This window comes from Lontra canadensis, unplaced genomic scaffold, assembly GCF_010015895.1.
Source record: "Lontra canadensis isolate GAN:19392208 unplaced genomic scaffold, GSC_riverotter_1.0 scaffold64, whole genome shotgun sequence".
NCBI classification, from domain to species: Eukaryota; Metazoa; Chordata; class Mammalia; order Carnivora; family Mustelidae; genus Lontra; species Lontra canadensis.
The window spans coordinates 10,794,283-10,818,027 of record NW_022631058.1 but is presented as its reverse complement, the minus strand read 5'-3'; the positions used below and the strand labels follow the sequence as shown (position 1 = coordinate 10,818,027).

The window sequence follows — 23,745 nt, the reverse complement described above, 5'->3', positions numbered from 1 at the left end:
AACACTGCGGGGAAGCTGCTTCCCTGGGGTTGGTAGTGGCGGGTGCACAGGGGCTTCATACCTACCCCTGTAGCATTAACTGTGTACCCTCGGCTCGCCTGTTGACTCAGGTACCATTTTCCAAGAGCAGAACTGGTGAAACTCAGAATTCCATGACTGTCATTTTTGCTTGGCCCCATTTCTGATGTTGCCATCTTGGGATGAATGAAGTTCCACAGGGGAAGAAGGAGGGAAGGCAGGTGGCCTGTCAGTCCCCAAGACATAGCACACATGGAAAGACAGAAATATTTCCCCTAGTTAAATTATATATGAGAAAGGGATGGGGCTAGGCATTGTAATTCGTTCTTCTGTGTTGTAGCAGATTACAAAACAGTGGCCATATATGAATGTCATTGTGTTAGGACATTTTCCTGCTCTAGAACGGTGGCATCTAAGTTTCCTGAGTTCACTTTCACCAGGGAATGTTGCCAGGAATCAATTTTAATCCCCAATTAAAAGGGATTACTTCATGAAAGCTCATTGTTCCTTCCTCAGAGGAACAGAGTTGGCTGGGTATAGCTTTGCACCGCAGATCCGCATTACAGGTTTCTTTTGTTAAGGACTCAGCTTCAACTTTCCATCAAAATTATCACCTGAGAGGAAGGTATTTGGCTGTATACTAGAGAGCTCTTTATTTGGTCCAACCCGTTCACTAGCTTGTTTGTCCATTTTTCTTTTTCACGTGCTCAGCATTGAGTTTCCCTGATGGGGCAGCATCAGTTACTTGCTAATAATGCAAAGTGAGTAAAATTAGACAGCGTAGGGTTTAGTGGAATTTACGGTCAGTGGAAGTCAGACAAGGAAGCAATCATACGAATAAATGAAAAGTTGTGTTTCTGATCATCCCTGTGACAAAGAATGCATGGTGTCATGAGAACATAGAATTAGAGGAATTGTGCTAGTCTAGGAAGTCAAAAAAGGTTGGCTGTCTGGAGGAGTCAGCTAAATGAGGTGGTGAGAAGGTGGAGAGAGGTAGGAAGTCAGATCCTTTCATTATATTAAGGCTTCTCCCTATCTTAAGGACAGTTGGAAATCAACTGAGCTGAGCCAGAAGGGCTATATTTCTCTCAACAGTTTAGATGGGAGGGCAAAAGTGTTTACCAGGTTGAGGATAGAAGTAAGCTGGGAGGCGTAGTTAGTGTGCCTGATGGCCAGGTCCCCCTTGGACAAGATGGCAGTAATCTGGAAGGAGGAGAGAGGGATGGAGTCCAGCAGTGATGAACATGATCCTCTCTCATCTGACGTGATTGGTACTTGTGGTTAATCAACAAAGGTTGATTAAGGTGGAAAATCACTTTGAAAGGGTATATATAAATACTCTGAACATATTTTCACTTAAAAAGGATATATACGTATTCACTTACCAGTCTTTGTTGTAGGCACAGGACCTTTGAGAAGAAGTTCTTAAACAATAGTTTATTTTCTATAAACTACCCTTGTAGTGCATCACCTAAAATTAAGATTCAGATTCTTTAAAGTGGAGTGAGAACCAGACGCATTTGAAGTACTCTGAGTACAAAATCTTTCTAGATTTCCACAATTTTCCCCCAAGCCTTTTATAGTGTTCCGCCCACACCTAGCTTTTCAGCAGCTCTTTTTTTTTTTAAGTGTCTTGCTTTTATGTAGTTCTTCCGAAGTATTCAACCTTATTTTTCTCTTTTCTTTCACATTTGCATTTTAGTGGTTTATGTAATATATAGTTAAATTACATAATAACAGTAACATCTACAACAGGAATCAATGGGTAAGGCCACGAGTATCCGTGAATGGTAGGAAGCAGACGGCTGAGCTGCACAGAGACAGAAGTGCACGGGGGAACCAGCCAGCTCCAGGCTTTCAGTGTGCAGCAGTGTGTTGGACAGAGGGAGGGGGAGGTCTTATGTCTAAGGGGAAGTCACTAAGAATTTCTATCATATATATTTTTTTAAAGGCTGCAGTTCAAGTACAGTAGCTTCTGCTATAAGTTTGGTATGAACCCAAAGTGTGACGTGGCTGATAAGCAGTGTGTAAAATGTACACAGTTTTAAATAGCATTAAGAACAATTTGAGTGGGGCGCCTGGGTGGCTCAGTGGGTTAAAGCCTCTGCCTTCGGCTCAGGTCGTGATCCCAGGGTCCTGGGATTGAGCCCCACATCGGGCTCTCTGCCTGGCAGGGAGCCTGCTTCCTCCTCTTTCTCTGCCTGCCTCTCTGCCTACTTGTGATCTCTGTCTGTCAAATAAATAAGTAAAATCTTAAAAAAAAAAAAAAAAAAGAACAGTTTGAGTGACAGGAAACAGTGATCTCACAGTGGCTGAGCCATTTGGACCCCAGTGAGAGCAGCATGTCCTAGGTGAGCACTGTAATGAAGTAAATAAATCAGAGGCCTGCTAGAAAAATGGTCCTTAACCTCTTCCTCCAGAATAGTGCATGTACATGTATGTAAATGTTACATGAATTTGATCTTAGGGCTTTCTGAAGTGATTGCTGTTATAGTCTGTAAAAATATTTTTTACCAAATTGTGAGCTCATTATCATTTTAATACAAAGATGAAATGCTACTTCTTAAAACTTTTTAATGAATTCACATTTTACAAATAAAGTGAAAAGATCAGTTTAATTATGCTCAAAATAAATTTCAAAAAGTAGTTGAAATTGTGAGATGGCTTTTGAGATGGCAGCATGAATGTCCTCTTGTTTTAAAACTGTCAGTCAGTTTTAACTTTTCTTTATTACGACAACAATTGCTGAAAACCTGATTCATAATGGTAATTGTGGCAAGAGGAATAGGATTCCTCTATTGGAAAAGCAAACTGAACCTACTCCACAGAGCTAGACGTTTCCCCACGATTCTTGGTTTTAGTTCCTTTCACATTACTTGCTTTATCCTCAATCCATTGAGGTCATCACCAACAAGGTTTGCCAACATTGTGCTGTCTGTGTTGACTGGGATAGAATTCTAAATCCACATTTCAGTTTGAACAGAAGTAACTTTCCTAAGATAGCTGTAGTTTTCCTCTGAGCCAGCTTTGGAGAAGTTTACCTACGTGTCTTGATCCAGTTCTCCCCTCCCAAAAATGGCTGCATGGCTAGACAAGGACGCAGGTCTTCAGCAGAACCCAAAATGATGTCTCTAGGGCCTAGAATTGAAGGATTTATTTCATTCCTATGATCACAGGTATCTATCAAGCTAAGTCAGGAATTAAGCCTTCTTGTCATGGATTCTTAGAATTGACTTTCCCTCAGTCTCAAAGTAAGGAGAACTTCTACCTCTCCATCAAGCCCTATAAGACTGGTCTTCTGGAAAACCATGAACTCCATGCCCTCTTTTGCTCATATTTCTTAGCAGAGTATCCTGAAAAGGCCCTGGTGCTGATGAATTCAATAAGATTCACAGCAGTACACGGGACTTCTGTGAGGATTGCTGATAAAGCATTTGAAGTCCTTGCATGTGGATGTGGACATTAAAGTCACGCAAAAGCAGGAAGCTCGGTCTCCTAAGTAGAAAAGCCAGATGTGTTGCCAAACATCCATTTAGGGGCTCCATCTGAGCAGGAAGTACTGTTGTTTATTTTTTATGGCCAAAAGAGTTTTCACCATTGGTAGCCTCTCCAGTTTGCAAAATATGCTTTCAAAATTGGAATTCTTTAACGATGTCAGCACACACGTAACGAACAAAGCCAGGAGTTGGCTGTACTAGAAGGCAGGCGGTCATTCATCTGGTTACAAACAGAAAGGATATAATATTGCTGTCAAATTCCAGTTCTAGTGGCCCCTCTTAAAATACTGGAAAACACGTGGGTGGTTCTGGAGTGGAAGGTGCTATTCAATAGAAGGACTGCTTTACTCTCTCCCTCTATACTAATCTGCAAACCAGCCTACCCAGGGAGGTGTCTCCTATAGTGACTGTGTTTTCTTCCCCCCTGCAGTGTGATAAGCAGCCTTATGGGGGCTTCAAAAACAAGGCCATTTGGACGCAACTGTGTTTTAGGTAGGCAGCCTACTCATAAGATCCTGTTTGTCTGAAATATTTGTTATTTGGAATGTTATAAGGCACTTCTCGAATTTTGTTGACAAAAGCATCTTTGGCACTTACTATGTGATAAAAGTACTTACTGTAGCTTTAGTTAATCATGGCAATTATAAGTCAAAACAGAAGATTTGTAAGCTTTATCACACTTTTTCGCCTGAAATTTTTTGATAGATGAGAAAGTAATTGTATTGGCAGGCTATATGTAGACTTTAGTTTATGTTATTGGCAAGCTTCTGGATATCATCACATGGCAAAGAAGATGACTGTTTATTATTTGACAGATAGTATATAATGTAGCAATAGGATGGTTTTATGTTATTTGACATATCCATTATCCTATGTTATCTTATATTTATGTGGAGAGCATAATAGGACATATTTTTAAAGTAACAGGAAAGAAATCAAAGAAAAAATGTTTATAACTTACAGAACACATCAGTGGAACCTTCTAGTGGTGGGAAGTCTCAAAATCATTTACTCTAAGATTAGTTTAAGGAATAACGATGTTTTGCATAGGTGAGATGGCATGATGGTGATTTTAAATATTTAAAAAAATTATAGAAGAAAGGTAATATTCTTTTCTGTAAGTCCAAAGCGTGTAGAAGGACCAACAGATAAATATTATAAAAGGCTTGTTTCCACTCAATATAGGGAACATTTTCTGACATTTCCATCTCCCCTCTCCATCAATGAAATTGGTCCTTTTGCAAGATTTTCTCCTCTTAGAAGTTAATAGCGCTGTGTCCATTCTGCCACTAAAACACCTAACCTCTGTTGTCACTTCTGTTTAATGTCTGACTCCTTCTTTAGTTGTGTGTGAGGTCATTCATTGAAGGGAGGCAGATGGAACATAGTTCAGAGTGTGGGCATGGGGCTGATTGGGCAAGTATGTTCTCTGCTTCAGTTTCTCCATCCGTGCAATGGAGGTAGTCCTCCTCACCTCCTTACAGGGATGCTATAAGAAAGGAGTGAGTACTTCTGAAGCACCTGACAAGTACTCAGATGTCAGGTGCCAACATCCTGCATTGGTCAACACTTACGCTGAAAGACTAACTACATATAAGCCGAACAGCCATCTTCTATCAATGACGGAAGATTTTCTTTGTTGGAGAAGATATATGGGTAACATAATTTCTAAGGAGCATTCTGGAGATGGGAATCTCAGAGAACAGGAATTCAGGGCAGATGCCGTGTGTATGTAGGGAACACAAAAGCCCCATACTTGTAGAGGACTTCACTTTCTACTGAGTTTATATAATGGCTGACTGTGGAAGATACAGCACATTTTATTAGAATATTTTCTAGCTTCATTTCAGTGCTTCTGAATAGATAAGCTTTTTTTTCATTTTTATACTTCAGTTTAATTTGTCGGGTTCTGAAAGTTGTCATTTTCTTTTTTTGGTTCATTTTCACCTTACTAAAATCTCAGTCTATAATTATTTTATTTACAATGAGATAAGGCACAAACCTTTTGTGAACTTCCTCTGTATTCCAGAATGTGTTCAGTATGTTTATGGTAGTGATTTTACTGAAACCCAGAGCATCGGACTTGTAGTATTTGTGAAGAATCATTTTTTAAAATTCATTTTCAGTAGAAAGTGTGGTTCCCTGAGCTTGAATCAATTCTGTCACTTCTTGCTCAAGTCTTTGGGCCTCTTCCTTACATTCCTTGAACCCATTTCCTCACCTGTGAAATAGAATTACTTCAAGTACCACCATCATTGGCCGTTCTGAGGATTAAGTGAACCAATATGTGGAATATATTTAGCACAGAGCCTGGCATAGACAAGTTCTTTAGGAAATGTTGGCTTTCCTCCTCCTCAGGAGTATCGCAGCCTTTCTCTGATCCTTACGTCTGTGTATATCATCTGTTGGTACTCATTTACTTCCCGAAGGACTGACCTGAATAACACAGAGCTTCCTTAAAGCTCTGTCCCACTAGTGAGTGGATCCGAACAGAACTGTGTGCTAACCACTGTGAAGGTGTGGGCAGAGTGCAGGGAAGCACTGGTCTGGGTCGGAACTTGGACTGGCTCCAGAATGGTCTGACTAAAGTGTTGAACTTCAGAAGTGGGACTGGGCTTGCCCATCCCAGAAGGTGTTTAGGGAAGAGAATTTATATGCTGTAGAGATGAATTGGGGACCTACTCCTGCCCTCTCACAGTGGTGGTCCTGCCCTTCTGCCTCCCTCCTCCTTGTTCCCCTTCCAGCCCTCTCCCCTTTTCTCTAGGGAAGTAGATGCAGATTCTTGCTCTGCCTCAGATGGACCCTGAGCCTTCCATTTTCCCCAGTTGGGGGAGTAGCGCCGCACACAGGGTTTGCCCAGCTGAGCGCTTAGGGAAAACTTGGGGAGGCTGACCCACCGAGCCATGACTTACTGTCCAGAGATATAAAGGGGCTTCTGTCAGCATTGCTGACATTTTAGGGCATTTTAATATTTTTTTAAGTCTGAAGATCTCTTTTGTTTAAAAGTGTCAGCTTATGTTCCTTTAGATTTTTCTGTAAGTATAAAGGGATACTCGAGGTGTTTGATTTAAATGTATGAGATTCTTTTTTTTTTTTAAAGATTTTATTTATTTATTTGACAGAGAGAGATCACAAGTAGGCAGAGAGGCAGGCAGAGAGACAGACAGAGGGAAGCAGGCTCTCTGCTGAGCAGAGAGCCCGATGCGGGACTCGATCCCAGGACCCTGAGATCATGACCTGAGCCGAAGGCAGCGGCTTAACCCACTGAGCCACCCAGGCGCCCTAAATGTATGAGATTCTTATTAAGAACTGTTTTCATTTGTTTACATCAACAGCAACACCTGGAGATTTTATCGGATGTCTAAAGTGTCCTAGTTGTTCCAGAATTGGGTTGTGGTTAATTGATCATAATAACGGCTAGTTTCCTACAGCTAAAAATATTGAAAGAATACCAGTAAAATATAACTTTGTCAGCAGTGGCTAGATTTGTAACTACCAAGCTTTGGACCCAGAAATATACTTGGCATACAACTGAAGAAATGTATACAAGAACTATTTTTTAAAGATTTGATTTATTTATTTGAGAGAGAGAAAGAGAACACAAGAGAGAGAGGAAGTGCCCAAGCAGAGCGAGGGACGCAGAGTGAGAAGCAGACTCCTCGCTGAGCAGGGAGCCCGATATGGAGCCCCATCCCAGGACCCTGGGATCATGACCTGGGCTGAGAAGGCAGCCGCTTAACCCACTCAGCCACTGACTCAGCTACCCAGGCGCCCCTATGAAAGAACTATTTGAAAGAGAGGTCAAGATACTTTTCCATTCAAAGAATGTTTGTTACGCATTGTAACTTTCAACTTCCAAGAAATTACTGTTGTGTGTGGTATTTTAGTTGTTTTTATTTTTTCTTCTCATTTTCAGCTTATGGAAAAGTATTTCTGGTTCGTAAAATCAGCGGTCACGATGCTGGCAAGCTGTACGCCATGAAAGTCTTGAAGAAAGCCACAATAGTGCAAAAGGCCAAAACCACAGAGCACACAAGGACCGAGCGGCAAGTCCTGGAGCACATCAGGCAGTCACCGTTCTTGGTGACCTTGCACTATGCTTTCCAGACAGAAACCAAACTTCATCTCATTTTAGGTAAGTGTTCATCGTCGGTAGACTTCTAACAAGAACACTTTCTCTTGGGTCTTGAGTTGCAACGAACGGAAAGGGCAGCATACTGTGGACTTAGAAGAAATGGAATGTTTTGACCTTCAATTCTTCTCTTTGTGGTGACAATTCCTGGCATATCCTGAATTGCTCTGGATTTGGGACCTCCCAACCGGAGGAATTTATATTCTTCTATTCCACATTCCCTTCTTAATCTCAAGAAATACTTGGGTCATTGGGTGTGTCTGCTTCCCTGGGCCCTGGGCTTCCGCTTACATGTGAGGAGCTGAATGGGGAAGTGGGCCATGGTTTCTGCTTCCGGAGTTCTCAGGAACGTCCAGGTTTGGGCGGACAAAGGGATATTTGTGGAAATCAGTAAGTGGGAAAAATAAAAAAGAAAGTCTTCTATTCTTGGAGATCCTTTGCTTTTCTGGTGATAAACATGCACATAAAAGAGATGCCCACCAACCAGTCAATGGATCACTTCCCATTTCTACCCACAGGCCCTTCCTGAATCCTTTCCTTTCCAAATAGCGTTGGACCATCATATATGAACTTCGAAAATGTCCTCTGCTACATGTTGCCAGATTGCTTTGCAGAAGAGTTGCACCATTTTCTGTTCCTACTAGTAGTAGATGGTGGTACTGCTAATATCTCACTGTGTCATCATTTGTTACAATTTTCATCCCATTCTTGTGATAATTTGCATTTACATGTTATGATCTCCTAGTTATGGAACTGTTCTGAGAATTAGAGGAGCTAGAATTTCACGTAGTTCTCTGTAAGCATTAGCTATTTCATGAGTGCCTATGGTATGCCAGCACCATGCTAAGTATTACCCATGGTGATCACTAACCCTCACAACAGTGCTGCTAGAGTCCCCCCGTTAGTGATGCTGAACATTCGAGAAGCTGTATTTCCTGAAGTTACATATCTTGAGTAAACTTGAGAATGAAGGTTGGGACGTAGGTCTGACTCATTTCAAAGTCTGCCCAACAGTGCTGCCTATATTCTTTGATAACTGATCATGCAAACAGGTTCTTAAATATACTGGGCAATTTTGTTGAATGCAGTTTGGAAATTATACTTTTGTAAATGATGCCTAAATTTGCATTCACTTTTTGAGTCATGAGGTTACACTGCAGGCTCAGTTTGCAATGCTAGGCTAGGCATCAGCTAAGAATCCTAAATCTCTTATGTAGAGAGACCAGATCCTCCCCTGCTCTGTCACAGTCCCCATTAATGTCATCGTCTGTCTAATGTTCCTATACATCAGTATCATTTGGCTCTTCTTTCTGCCTCCTATGCGAGTCTGCTTAGCTATGTTATTTACCCGTTCTTAAATATGTATTCCTGGATCTTTTTACCTGGTTGCCAGGGGACAGAGCATTTTAATACAATGGTTTCAACTATTAGAGCAGCAGAACTCTTACCCCAAGGGAAAACACAAACGTTCAAATGGAAAACAAACAGAAATAAATGCCACTACCTAAATCTAAGCTCAAGGGCACCAAGACCTACCAGTTTATTTCTATCCCTACCCTATAAGAATTTCCAGGGAGGCTTTAGGAAATCCATGAAGATTGGTTGAGAAATAATTACCTTGTTTAAGCTTCTCCCTTTACAGTGAACCAGCTCATAAAAGTTAAATCGTGTGCCTAAGATCGTGTAAGTGGTGCAACCCAGAAGTAGCCAGAAGTAGCCAGAACCCAGCCTCCTAGACCACACCATCACGCGGCAGCTCTTCTCTGCCCTCTCCTCTCTCTTCCGTTTCTCGTCATAACTGTACTCCGTCTTTTCGGTTTCTTTTTACTGCTTATTGTAAATAGTGTAGTTTTTGTAAATCATGTTTTTAATTTAAAAGTAGAGGAGTAGAATATTTTGTATTTGATTAAAAAATTATAGTCTTTAATAGTGTTGCTTTTTAGCTGTTGGCTCTCCATTAATTTTGCTGTCAGTGGCCCATAAATAAACAAATGCAGAACAAAACAGGAAAGCCCGTTTCTCACGCCAGTTCACGAGTAGAATGTGGACTAGAATAGCACCTCGGCTCCCTCATGGGTGAGGCCATGCATTTGGAAAGCATGCCCTCTACTTCCCTGCTCTATGGATATATTTAGCATAATTTCTCTTTGTGCGTGTTTATAGTTGTTATTCGACTTTAAAGACAAAACTTTTCAGAATCTTAGAATAAAACTCTATTATAAACTGTCTTTATGGTTCAGTTTGTGGTGCTTAGAATGTGCAGTAGGTTGAGTTTCCAAATATCGTATTATATATACACGTAGCCCTTGTCTTAGTTTACTCGAGCTGCCATAGCAAAAGACCACACACTGGGGATCTGAAACAACAGACATTTACTTCCTCGAAGTTCTGGGGGCTGGAAGTCCCCGATCCAGGTGAGGGTGGGGTCGGGCCGTAAGGAAGTACTTGCCCTAGGCCTCTGTCCCTCCCTGGCTGGCACCTGGCCTCCCTCTTGCGGCCTCTTCACATGGCCCTCCCCTGGTGGGGCTTTCTGTGTTCAGTCATCCTCTTAAGAGGGATCCCAGTCAGACTGGATTAGGGCCCATCCCTGCTGGCTTAGTTTTGTAAAAGTATCGTAATTACCTTTAAAGACCCAGTCTTCAAATACAGTCACATTCTGAGGTACTGGGGGTTAGGGCTTCAATATATTAATTTGGGGGTGGATGGGGACCCAGATCAGCCCATAACTATCTCTAAAGTTTATTGATTAACTGACTTTATCCAGTTTTGTGTCCTCTTAGAGGTTAATAGCAAGAATTTTCATCCAGAGCTCTTCAGGGACCCAGCTGATCTTCTTGTTTGAAGAATAAGTCAACATTATAGGTCTTTTTTTTTTTTTTTAAAGATTTTATTTATTTGACAGAGAAAGATACAGTGAGAGAGGGAACACAGGCAGGGGGAGCGGGAGTGGGAGGGGGAGAAGCAGGCTTCCCAGGACTCCAGGATCATGACCTGAGCTAAAGGCAGACCCTTAACGACTGAGCCACCCAGGCACCCCAACATTATAGATCTTTTTAAAACACATAATCTATTTTAAAAACTATTTATTACTACAAAAGCACATATGTGCATATAGAAAATACGGAAAAGCAAAAATAAGAAAAACATTTTCACTACCCAGAGTTTACGTCCTTATATAGCACTTGGTTATTACTTAGTGTATATCCTTCTAGATCTTTTCATGTGTGTGTCTGCGTGCTTGTATGTTTTATCAGATGAGGTTGTCTTGTACCTACAGTTTGTAACCAGTGGGGTTTTTTTTTTTTTTTTTTTCAGTTAATGATGTCTGCCTTTCCTGGTTAATAAACTTAAATTTCATTTACTGCGCAGTGGCACCAGCTATTTATTGTTCATAGTAAACCACTCTACAATTTAGTTGCTTAAACAATGACTTATTTTCTCATAATTTCATGAGTTGGCTCAGGGGATCTCAGCGGGTTTGGCCCCGGGCTGGCTCACACGGTGTGTAGCTAGCTGGAGAGTTGGCTGGGCTTAAAGCACCAAGACGATTTTACTCTCATGTCTGAAAGTTGGTGCTGGCTGTTGTAGGGGGCACCTCTCATCCTCGTGCAGTCATCAGCTTCTTCACAGCACAGCAGCATCCGGGCAGCTCATGAGAGGCAGCCAAGAGGCTAAAGGAAGAGGCTGAAAGGCCTCCCCAGGCTAGGCTCTGGAACTCACACAGCCCCACCTCTAACACACCACCAGCCCAGATTCAATGGTGTAGAAATAGAGTTCCCTGCTGTTTGTTTGTTTTTTTAATTAAGGTATAATAGACATGCAGCAGTTTATTAGTCTTAGGTACATAATGTAATGATTTGGTATTTCTATATACTGCAAAATGATTAGGTAAATCTAATGAATGTCCCTCATCACACCTAGTTACAGAATTTTGTTGTTGTGATGAGAACTTTGAGGATTTAACCTCTTAGCTATTTTCCGATGTGCAGTACAGTGTTACTAACTATGGCCGCCATGCTGTACATTACATCTCCATGGCTGACTTTTGACTCCCTTCACCCATGTTGCCTACCTCCCCCCACCTCTGTTTCTGGCAACCACCTAACTGTTCTTATTAGCTTGGTTTTGTTTGTTCATTTGTTCCTTTTTAGAGATTCCACATGTAAGTAAGATTGTGTGATATTCATCGTTGTCTAATTTATTTCACTTAGTGTAACGCCCTCAGAGTCCATCCATGTTGTCATGAATGACACGATTTCATTCTTTTTTATGACTGAATAATACTCCATTGTGTATACACGTACCACACTTTCTTTTTCCATTCATCGTTGGTAGCCACTTAGGCTGTTTCTGTATCTTGGCTATTGTCAATAATGCTGCAGTGAACATGGGGGTACATGGATTGAGTTCGCATTTCTGTTTTCTTCAGGTAAATATGCAGTAGTAGAGTTGCCGGATGATATGGTTCTTCTATTTTTTATTTTTCTTAAAGATTTTATTTTTAAGGAAGCTCTACACCCAACATGAGCCCAAACTCATAATCCCAAGATTGAGAGCTGCGTGCTGAATGAGCCTGCCACGCACCCCTCTGTTTTCAATTGTTTGAGGACCCTCCATACCGTCTTCCACAGTGGCTGTACCACTTTGCATTCCCACCAACAGTGCACGACAGTTCCCTTTTCTCCAAATCCTCGCCAAAGACTTCACTTCCTGATGAGGGAACTACAAGTAGTTTGTGGCCATCTACCACACAGGTCCATCCATGTTCACTTTTCACTAATCGTCACATAGTATCCCTTGCAGCTGATTTGTCCAAACCATGACCCAGTCCAGGAACCTGAACTTGGTTATTATGTCCTTGACATTTCTTAATCTGGAGCATTCTCTTTTTTATAGTGGTCTGAGAATATGTCTTGTCGTATCTGTTAGTTCATCCCTCTGTCTGCTGGATTCCGGTAGTTGGGAAGTTAGAGCTCATCTTGATCGATTGACATTAAATGTTTTAGCTGGAATAAATCATAGGTGATATTGCATGTTTCATATTGTATCACGTCAGGAGAAACCGATTATCAGGTTGTTAGTAATGCTGAGAATCAATTACAGAGGTGACAGTCTGCACCTTTTAGAACAAGGCTATGTTTTTCCCTTAGAAGTGAAAATAACTTGTGTGATGTTTTGATGTCTTATGATTTTAACAATTAATACTCAATAATTACTTGCTTAAACCAACTATTTAATTATGAGTTACAAAATGGTGATTTTCTAAATCTATCATTTCTTCTATATTTATGGGCTGGCATTCTTTTGTCAAGTACGGCTTTTTTTAATCAGTCCTTGGTTACCCTGAGATACAGTTTCTACTGGAAAGCCCAAGAGTCATTCCCTTTACCTGTCAGTATTCAAAGGAAGAAGTTAAAAAGCTAACTCAAATGGGGCTGCATTTCAGGGTCCCTGATACCAACTCCCATCAGTCCTAACCAGAGGTAGCTTGCTCGGTTTACTGTTCTGACTGTTGTTTTCCTCACTTAGCGGTGTATCCTAGAGTGCACACTGCAGAAGTTCATAAAGACCATCTTGTTCTTTTTCATCGCTTCATAGTATGCCATTCTGTTCTGCAGTGTGTCTGACCAGTTCTCTGTTAGAGATGGGAGAGCTGTTCCTAATCTTTTATTTTGTTGCTCCAGGTATAACTTGCACATGTCATTTCCCACTTGCATAGGAAAAAAACAGTACTTGATTCCTGGAAGGATCTGTATTTTGCACATACACTTCCCTAGGAGTTGGATCATTTTACACTCCCGCCACATTGCGTGTGAGCACCATTTTTCCATGGAGTGCCGTCACACTTGGGGACATTTACATGTCTCACAGGTGAGGCATGACAGCTCCGGGTAGAGCTGATGTACATTCTTCTTCTTAGTGAGGGTGAACATCTTTGCTTAGGGTTCAAAGGTCATTTTCTTTTTTTCCTGAGAATTATTTATTTGCACCCTTTGGCCATTTTTGTCTTAATTTTCAAGGAGCTCTTAGAGAGAATAACCATTTGCAATGTGCACTGTAAAAATTGCCCTGCTTTCCATTTGTCTCTTGACTTTATGATGTTTTTACCAGGTAAAACATTTAAATTTACATGCAGTGGAGTTTATTTTAAAACTATTTTCATGGCTTATGGATTTTCAGTCATAAGCCATAAAAGATCTTCTCAGCTTTGAGGTTATAAAGGAATTCACTGATTTTTTTTTCCCAGTGCTTATATAGTTTTATTTTTTGCAGAGTGTTTTGATAACATGGGAACATAAAATAGTATCCAACCTAATCTTTTTCAAATGGCTCCTAGTTTTTCTAGTACCATTTGGTAAGACGTCCAAGTTTACACTGACTTGAGCTCTGCCTTTCCCATATTGTATTTTATGTTATTTTTTGAAAGATTTTATGTATTTATTTGACAGAGAAAGACACAGCAAGAGAGGGAACATAAGCAGGGGGAGTGGAAGAGAGAGAAGCAGGCTTCCTACGGAGCAGAGAGCCCGATGTGAGGCTCGATCCCAGGACTCTGGGATCGTGCCCCAAGCTGAAGGCAGACGCTCAACGACTGAGCCACCGAGGTGCCCTGAATATTTTAAATTCTCATATATGTTAGGATCTGTTTCTTATTCTTTGTTGTGTTTGGTTTCTTGAATTGTGTTCCATAATCATGCTGTTTTAGTTTATCGGAGTTCTACAGTGTGCTTTAACCTGGCAAGACTAGTTCCCTTTAGTTAAAGCCTCTGCCTTTGGCTCAGGTCATGATCTCAGGGTCCTGGAATCGAGCCCCATGTCGGGCTCTCTGCTCTGCGGGGAGCCTGCTTCCTCCTCTCTCTCTGCCTTCTTCTCTGCCTACTTGTGATCTCTGTCAAATAAATAAATTCTTTTAAAAAAATGACTAGTTTCCTTTATCTTCCATTGCTCTTATTTTTCAGAACCTTTTGGGGGCCCATCATGTTTATTTATTTTTTTAATAAGAACTTTAAAATCGAATTGTCTAGTTCTGGGGTGGGGGGACCTCACTAGGGTTATTTTCATTGGGATTGTTTTGATTTGATTTGATTTTTTTTTTTTTTTTTTTTGAGAGCGAGAAAGAGAGAGAACATGTGCAAGGCGAGGTGGGCAGAGGGAGAGGGAAAGGGAGAATCTTCAGCAGGCTCCATGCCCAGCACAGAGTCCAACGTGGGGCTCAGTCTTACCACCCTGAGACCATGACCTGAGCCAAAACCGGGAGTCCAGTGCTTAACTGACTAAGCCACCCAGACACCCTGGGATTATTTTAAATTTAAAAAAAAATTAGGGAAGGGCACCTGGGTGGTGCACTCGGTTTAAGCATTGGACTCTTGGTTTCGGCTTGGGTCATGATCTCAGGGTGGTGAGATTGAACCCTGCATTTGGCTCTACGCTCAGCACAGAGTCTACTTGAGAATCTCTCTCCCCCTGCCCCTCCCTTTCGTGTTCTCTCTCTCTCTCTCTCTCAAACAAATAAATAAGTCTTCTAAAAAATGTAGGGAGAATTGATATTTTTATGATACTGGTTATTCCTGTTTTAAGAACATGGTAAATCTCATATGTTGAAATCTACTTCTGAGACCTTCGGGGGAGTGTTTTGTCATTTTCCTCCTACCCAGATTTCTCAAGTTAATCTTAGATATCCTGTCATGTGTTGCTGTTGTACATGGGGTCTTCTCTTCCACTGTATCTTCTAGCTGATGCGAACAGTCTTCGTACATTAATTTATACCCTGCTGTCTCACTGCATTTCTCACCCTCCCACAGCACCATGTCCCACCCTGTTCTTTCTCGGCCTGCCCACAGCATGCTGCTTGTTTTTGTCTTTCAGTTTTGCTGAAGGAACAGGTCATGGAGGTTTATAGTCATTCTTGCTGTTCTTTAGGAGGTGTTGAGAGCAGACGTGGAAATTCGCGTCTGGGTTGCTACCACACTCCCCCTAGGATTCGTGGCTCATTGGGGATTTCATGACCAGGCTCATTCCCTTGGGATAACATTTGCCTGATTGTCACAAGCTTCTCCAAGTGATAAGATCATTATAACGTTGATACTGACAGATATTTACCTCTGACGTTTGTCGGCTATGGAGTGTAGTATTGCTCTCAGAACTGACTATGTGCAACTATGTACAGCATGCTTTCTTTAGTTACCATAGCCTTCCATTCATTTCTGGCATTTCTCTGGTCTTCAACCTCAGGACTTAGGCATGGTAACTAGACTTGTCCTCTGGGCTGTAATTTGTTGACTGATCCTGTAAACCCGTCCATTATAAGTCACATTTCTGGTCATTGTGTTTGTTTTGTTTTGTTTTTAATTCTACATCATTATTATCTTCTTAGGCTCTTTTGTAATTTCTGTCTAATGGCATCATATGGATTTATTGGATTTTCTCCTTTATATCTTTTTTAGCATTTCCAAATCTTGTAACATGCAGACCATACTTCCTTTTAATAACTTTTTCTGTACTTCATCTGTTCTCTCTCTGTCTCTTAAAATTCGTATTCATTTTAACTACAGTGGGAGGGACATCTATGTGGAAAGTGATCTATAAAAACAAATTTCTTTTGGTCTTCTCTGATCTGTTAGCGATAATTTTGTCAAAACACCAGCTGATTTATGGCTGTGTACACCACCAGATTTATCAGCAGAATTAAGATACTAAAGAAGACAGTGAAGTAGCAAATCACAAAGGGTTTTACAAAGATGATGCCAAGGAGCATTATTAACAACAAATGCCATCCCGCCTTTGTAGACAGTTCTGTCACCATGAATCACCCTGTCCTTATGAATTAAAGGTATTTAAAATACTAAAGTTTCACTTTTGAGTATTAATGTCTCTCAAAATTTACAACGTGAAGCTGTTGCCGAGGTGGTAAGAGTTGGAGTGGACCATGATACACAGCAGTCAGTGGTATGTGGCGAAACAGACAGTAACTGAAGGGTTTCCTTGCTTTGAAGTCAATATGACTGACTCCCAGAAGTGATAGAGATGTCTTAGAACTTTATCATGATTTTGATAAGCTGGAGTGCACTCACAGGAGGTGCTATTAGAATGTTGAGCTACAGTCAAAAGAAAAAAATAAGATGACTTTGGCATGATGTTAAAAAGAAATTGTTTTCACTTGTGTGTGTACATCCTGTTAAACAGACTGTACTTGAGATACAAGACAAGACGAGGTGCAGTCAAGAGATTTGGGTGGCCTGGAGGAGGAAGAGTAGGTGGAAATGAAAACCAGAATGTGTAGGAGTTAATGTATTTGAGGCCAATCTGAAGGAAGAGAAAAATTTGTAAGAAAAAAAAATAAAAGAAGGCTAAGTAATAGTGTATGGTGGGAGTAGGAGAGGAGGACAGGTTAGGGGACTAAAAGCAGTTAGCTCTTTGGAATTTGCCACCACAAGAGGAAACATGAGAGAGAAATGCTAAATAAGAGACTTGGAGATTTAAAAGTTAGAGGGATGCCTGGGTGGCTCAATCAGTTAAGCATCCAACTCTTGATTTCAGCTCAGGTCATGATCTCAGGATCTTGGGATGGAGTGCCACATTGGGGTCTGTGCTGGGCATGGAGGCTGCTTAAGATTCTCTCCCTCTCCCTCTGCCCCTCCCCCCCGCTCATTCTCCTTCTCTCTCAAAATAAATAAGTAAATCTGTTTTTAAAAAAGGTTAGGTGACCGAGGTCATAGTATACCTGGAAATAAGTAGGTCTTTGGAAAATGAAAAGCAGAATTTTAGAGGCTCTTTGAAAGCAGGATTTGTAGGATTTCACCCTTCTTTTTGTCTGTCCATTCTACTTCTCCTCCTGCCAGCTGATTTCCATGAGATTGCATAAACATAACATAGCCTTAAAAAGTTAGCCCGACTCTTTCCATGGTTATTTCTTTGCATTCGCAATGGAGAGCAGTGCTGTGTAGGTCATTTCTGTAATCTTGTGTAACATTTAGGACTCATCATACTTGGTATTTTGAGTGGATTTCACTTTCTCCACCTGTTAATAGAGGCACATAAACTAAGGACAGTGGAGCATTTTCTGGGTTCAATAGCAAGTCAAATCAGATGTGCAGAGGTCTTGAGTTACTGAAACTGTCCTCCAACAACTGTCAATGTATGTTCCTTCTCAACAAAGTGAATTTGTTCCATGTTCTTAATTCTCTTTTAGCATGACTTCTCAACAGTGATGCTCATAGTGTGAACAGGAAAAGTTGTTGCAAATACTTAGAAGTGATTTTGAACACCTATTTTTTGTTTTGAAATGGAAGTAAATAATAGGTACATAGAAAGTAGTAATTGTGATTGAGAGCAGATGCTGTTTACTTTCATTTTAATTCCTTAAGATATATTTTCTCAGTCTTATTGAGATATAATTGACATATAACATTATATTAGTTCAAGGTACACAATATAATGATTTGATATATTTGTATGTTGCAAAATGATTACCATAGTGAGTTTAGTTAACATCCATCACCTCACATAGTTATAAATTTTGTGTGTGATGAGGAATTTTGAGATCTACTCTCAGCAACTTTCAGATATACAATACAGTATTTTTAATGAGAGCCCATAAGATACTGTCTGAACCATATGAATAATTTTGTCTTAGGGAGTTACTGGAATCCTGGAAATTTTGTGGGGATATTCAGTTCAAGTTCTTCATTAATTTATTGATTTAAAAAAATAAATTTACAGTTGAAAGGCTACTTCTCTCTTCCAGTCTCTCCCCACCTTCCTATACACACAGAGAAGACAGACAGACAGACGCGCGCACACACACACACACACACACACACACACACACACAGAGTGTGTCATTCCCAATCCAGGGAGGAAATGTGATTGAGGATGGGGCAGGCTTAGAACAACAAAATGAAATCTATTTGCTATTATTAAGTATCTGTGTATATTAAATGTTATTGAAATAAGACATAAATTGCATCCCTTATATGAAAACAATTGACCTAAATTAAAGGAACATCATCTAGTTTATTTTATTTTACTGTTTTTTTGAGAGACAAACAGAGTGTGTGTGTGTGAGCATGGTGGGAGGGAGAGGAAGAGAGAGACTCCACACCCAGCACAGAGCCTGATATGGGGCTCCATCTCACAACTCTGGAATTATGACCTGGGCTGAAACCTCAACTGGCTGAGCCACCCGGACACCCTGAGAAAAAGATTTTTTAAAAAGGAACTGTAAATAATCTGGCGTTGCTATTTCTGATCATTTTCTACAAGGACGTATCAGTTCTACAGTACTAGAGTTGAAGTACGTTGGTAGAAGTCTTTAGCACTGTAACTTGTTACTTCTCTAGACAAACTTCACCCAAACTTTTGGGTGAAGCCTTTTTCCCCCACAGTCTGTGGGCCTGATACTGAGCCACTTCAGAAGCATTGGTGCTCTTTCAGGACTCCAAAGCAGAATACCTATGGCTCATATGAGAGATGACCTGTGCCTTCACATTCTTCAAGTTCACTGCGTAGGTTGCCTGGAGGAGTCCTGAGGATATTGACCCCTTTGGTACAAGAGGTGAATTGCATCAAGATACTGTCAATTCTTAAACTCTCCTTCATGCTGCAAATATTTGCCTGCTTTCTTTGGGCCCCATGCTTGGAAATAGTAGCAAACCACCTTGACAAGATTCCTGCCCTCCGGGCCTTCTAATCTGAAAGGGATACAGACAGTAAATAAATTAGTACACAAGTAATTAGTTGAAGTAAGTAGTTGGAAGGAAATGCAGAGGGCACTAATGAGGGCATGTAATGAAGATGCCTAGGTCTAGTCGGGGTTGTCAGGCAAGACCTTCCCAGAGAAGTGACATTTTCAGTGTAATTTAAGAGGAAGAGTAGAAGGTAGGTGAGGGACACAAGGGGATAGGGAAGAACTGTGCAGACACAGGCCTCCACCCAGCATGCATGATAGCCCAAAGACTGGAAGACCAGAAGGCTCAGTAGAGGTCTACCAGAAGGCCAATGTGAACCCAGTGGAAAGTGCTGTGCAGTGTGGTTGTGAGGTCAGATCATTTAGGGCTTTTAGATCTTGGAGTCCGGTGGACTTGTGTGACCTTGAGCAAGTCCCTTAGTGACAAGCATGATCTGCAGCTTACTCATGTCTCCGTTAGCCTTTTCTGCGTAACAAACTAGCCCGAATTAAGTGGCTGTCACACAGCCATTTTGGGGGAACTCCGTCTGGGCTCAGCGCACAGGGATGGTTCTCTCACTTTGCTCTCCTTGAAATCTTTCTCTTGGTTTGCAAAGGGCAGCTCGAAAGTCAAGTACTGCAAGGACTGAAAAGCATCCACTGACTAGCAGCACGAGGTTGTTTTTAACTTTTGTCTGTGGTGATATCATGAGGGTGAAAGCTACTGTGTAGTGTGTGGAGGAGTGAACAGAGCCTGCGGTGGGCAGAAAATGGTGGCCACCCCCAAATGCTCACATCCTGATCCTCGAATCACATCCTGAACCTGTGAATATACTGGGATAAAGGACAGATGAGAATTAAAGTTGCAGATGGAATTAATATTGTTAGTCAGCTGAGCTGAAAATGGGGAGATTTACCCGGATTCTGGGTGGACCCAGAGAAGTCTCAAGGGGGTTTAAAAGTCGAAGAGGAAGGCAGAAGAGGGGAGTCCAACAGAGATGTGATTGCAGAAGAAGTTAGAGTGACACAGTGTGAGAAGTGACTTGACTGTCACTGCTGGCTTTGAAGATGGAGGGGGCCGTGAGTCACAGAGCGCCAGCGGCCTCTCAAAGCTGGAAGAGACCAGGACACAAGACCTTCCCCAAAAACTTCCAGGATAAATACAGGCCTCCTGACACCTTGATCTTAGCCCAGTGACATGCATGTCAGACCTCTGATTGACAACATGAAGTCATATGCTGGTGTTGTTTAAAGCCATCAGGTCTGTAAGTCACTTGTTAAATCAGCAATAGGAAGCGAACAGAGGGTAAGTAAGGAGGGTCGGATACCCACAGAGACACTCTAAAGAAGTTTTCCCATGAAAGGAAGAAGAAAGAGAAGATGGGACATGCAAGATTTAGGGAGGATGGTAGTGTGTTTTAAAATGGGAGAGATTTTGTGGTTTTGAATTTTCACATTATTTGTGTGATTTCTGAGTTATTTTTATGCTTCTTAGAGATACAGCATCGGAGTGCTCATCTGGCAGTCCCAACTACTATCACATAAAAATCTTTCAAAGCAAGTTAATTGCACTTGAATAAAAATCAGATCTCTCTGCAGCTTTAAAACTTGATTGCACTAAAATATCAAGTCTATAAGAACATTTCTCTTTAGTTAGATACTGACTAAAACTAATTATACCCTACTAGTACTTTATGGTAATGTATGTTAGACATTTATAAATCTTGAAATTACACTAAGAAGGTAGATGTCCAGACCCCATAAATTTGAATTTTATATTTAGGTCATTACAATTAAACTTGGCATTATTTTTCTGTCCTATGATTGTAATTGATCTCTATAAATAATAACCATGGTTAAGTCACCATGCCATAAGTAGTTACTGTATCTCTGGCCAGGTTTAACTCTTGGTAGCTCATTGAATCCTTATAACAATATTACACAGGAGTTTTTATTCACATTTTACAGATATAGAACATGAGCCATTAAACATAAAAAGATCCATTTAGCAAATACAGAAGAATTAAAATAGAATCATTTTTGTCTTATGTTGGCTTTATTGTGATTTTTTTTTTACAAATCTCTGCTTTTTAAAATAATTTTTAAAAATTTGCATATAGTTATGTTAGTTTCAGGTGTACAACACAGTGATTCAACTTTTCTGTGCATTAAGCTACCTCACCACAAGTGTAGCCAGCTACCATCTGTTACCATGCGATGCTATTACAAAATCACTGACTATATTCTCTGTGCTATTATGCTTTTTGTCCCCATTGACTTACTCATTTCATAACTGGAATCCTATTGGCCCATTTTGTCCATCCCTCCACCCTCTTCCCTTTGGCAACCATCAGTTTGTTCTCTGTATTTATAAATCTGTTCCTCCTTTCTGTTTGTTTATTCATTTGATTTGATTTTTAGATTCCACATATGAGTGAAATCTGGTGATATTTGTCTTTTTCAGTTTGACTTTTTTCACTTACTGTAATACCCTCTAGGTCCATCCATGTTGTTGCAAATAGGACGATATTCCTTTTTATGACTGAGTAATAATCCATTATGTAAATTTACTACATCCTCCATATCCATTTGTCTACCAGTGGACACTTAGGCTGCTTCCATATCTTGGCTCTTAGGAATAATGCTGCAATAAATGTAGGAGTGTTTTCGTGTTCTTTGGGTAAATACCCAGGAGTAGAAATACTGGGTCATGTGGTAGTTTTATTTTTTATTTTTTGAGGAAACCCCCACAGTGTTTTCCACAGTGGCTGCACCCGTTTGCATTTCCACCCACAGGACACAAGCGTTCCTCTTTTTTCTCCATGCTCACCAACACTGATTATCTTTTGTTTTTTTTGATTCTAGCCATTCTGACAGGTGTAAGGTGATATCTCATTATGGTTTTGATTTGTATTTCTTTGAAAATTAGTAATGTTGGTATCTTTTCATGCGTCTGCTGGCCCCTCTGGATGTCTTCTTTGGAGAAACATCTATTCAGGTTCTCTACCCATTTTTAAATCTGTTTTTTGGTGTTGAGTTGTGTAACTTCGTTTACATATTTTTTATATTGACCAGTTGACATATATTCATTTTCACATAAGAAGCGTCTTTTAGTTTGACTCAAGGAACCAGCAGTCTACACAAACATCACTTAAGGTGTTCCGTTGTGTGACTGAAACATACCAAGTCCAGCTGTTGCACACTCTCAGGTGTCCTTCCCCTCTTCTTTTCTTTCCATTGAAAAATTTCTGTATCTTGGAAACGCCTGACAGATTGGTAAAAATGTAAACACGATGTTAATATCAAGAGTTGGTGAGAACTTGGCGTTTAAAGGCATTCATTCATTGTTGATGAGGAATGTAAGTGACTATAAGCCTTTTTGAGGAAAATACTTATAAAATATTTTCAGCAATTATGAAAATTTAGTATGTAAGTATTTTACAACTTAACAATCTAATTCTGTGAATCTGTCCTAGTGATCTACCCTGCCCAGACAAACGTAGTCCAACCAAGAGAAGGTATGGTGGAATGAGAAAATCATCATTGGATTCTAGATGGGTATGCAATAGTTTGATGAGGAATACAGTATTTCTACATAGTCTCCATTCATCTCCCCACAATTTACCAGTTAATTACAAAAGGAAACAATAACTTTACTGTGGAGAAACCTGGCAAACACCACATTAATGATATGATCAAAATTAGCACCAAGGTTGGGAGAACTAGCATCACATGCTTCCTGATATTTTCTAAGACAGGTAACATCATTTTGTTGATATTCCTTCCAACAAGGCATAACCTGCATCTAATCATGAGAAAACATCAGGGGAAAAAAATGAAACTGAGGGTTTGAAGTTCACAAGGTAAGTGAACTATCCTCTTAATAGATGTCACGATCAAGAAAGAAAGAAAGATAAAGGTCCAGACTAAAGACTTGTATCTCCAGTGCATTGTGTGATCATAAACTAGATCCAGGACTGGAAACAAAGGTAGCTAAAGGGAACGTTAGTGGGACAAATGGCAAAATTTGAATAGAGTGTAGATTAGAGAATAGTGGTTTTTTGTTTTGTTTTTTTAAACTCACAACCCTGAGATCAAGAGTCACATGTTCTACTGACTGAGCCAGCCAGGCACCAGAAGGATGTAGAGATTGTATGTGTGGCCTTCGTATGTATAATTTCTCATAAGTGAATATTTGATGAGATTTGAACTGAAGACAAATGGAGGTTCTAATCCCTGACAAGAACCTGGATGGTAGCTCTTCTCTGTTGCCAAATCCATACTCCTCTGCTTTAACAGGCAGGTGGGCCAAGGTGATGACCTCTTAGGAAGAATTAAGGTGCCTTCCACAAGATTGGGGGTATTCCTGCAGTCAAGGCCAAGTATTTTTTTTTTTTAAGGGAAACAGCCCAGGTTCCATTCCTACAAGATAT

At 40.5% G+C, this 23,745-nt stretch overlaps 1 protein-coding gene across 5 annotated transcripts in view; it reads left to right on the top strand.

Annotated features, from left to right (window-relative positions):
* RPS6KA5 (ribosomal protein S6 kinase A5) overlaps positions 1-23,745 on the top strand; it is a 186,403-nt gene that overhangs the window by 69,418 nt on the left and 93,240 nt on the right. For 4 of the 5 annotated variants that reach the window (XM_032878629.1, XM_032878630.1, XM_032878632.1 and 1 more), the window contains exon 3: positions 7,432-7,650. In XM_032878629.1, the coding sequence (XP_032734520.1) occupies positions 7,432-7,650 (219 nt within the window). Of the gene's footprint in view, positions 1-7,431; positions 7,651-23,745 lie in introns of those variants that run through there. The other variant, XM_032878635.1, reaches the window with a different exon arrangement.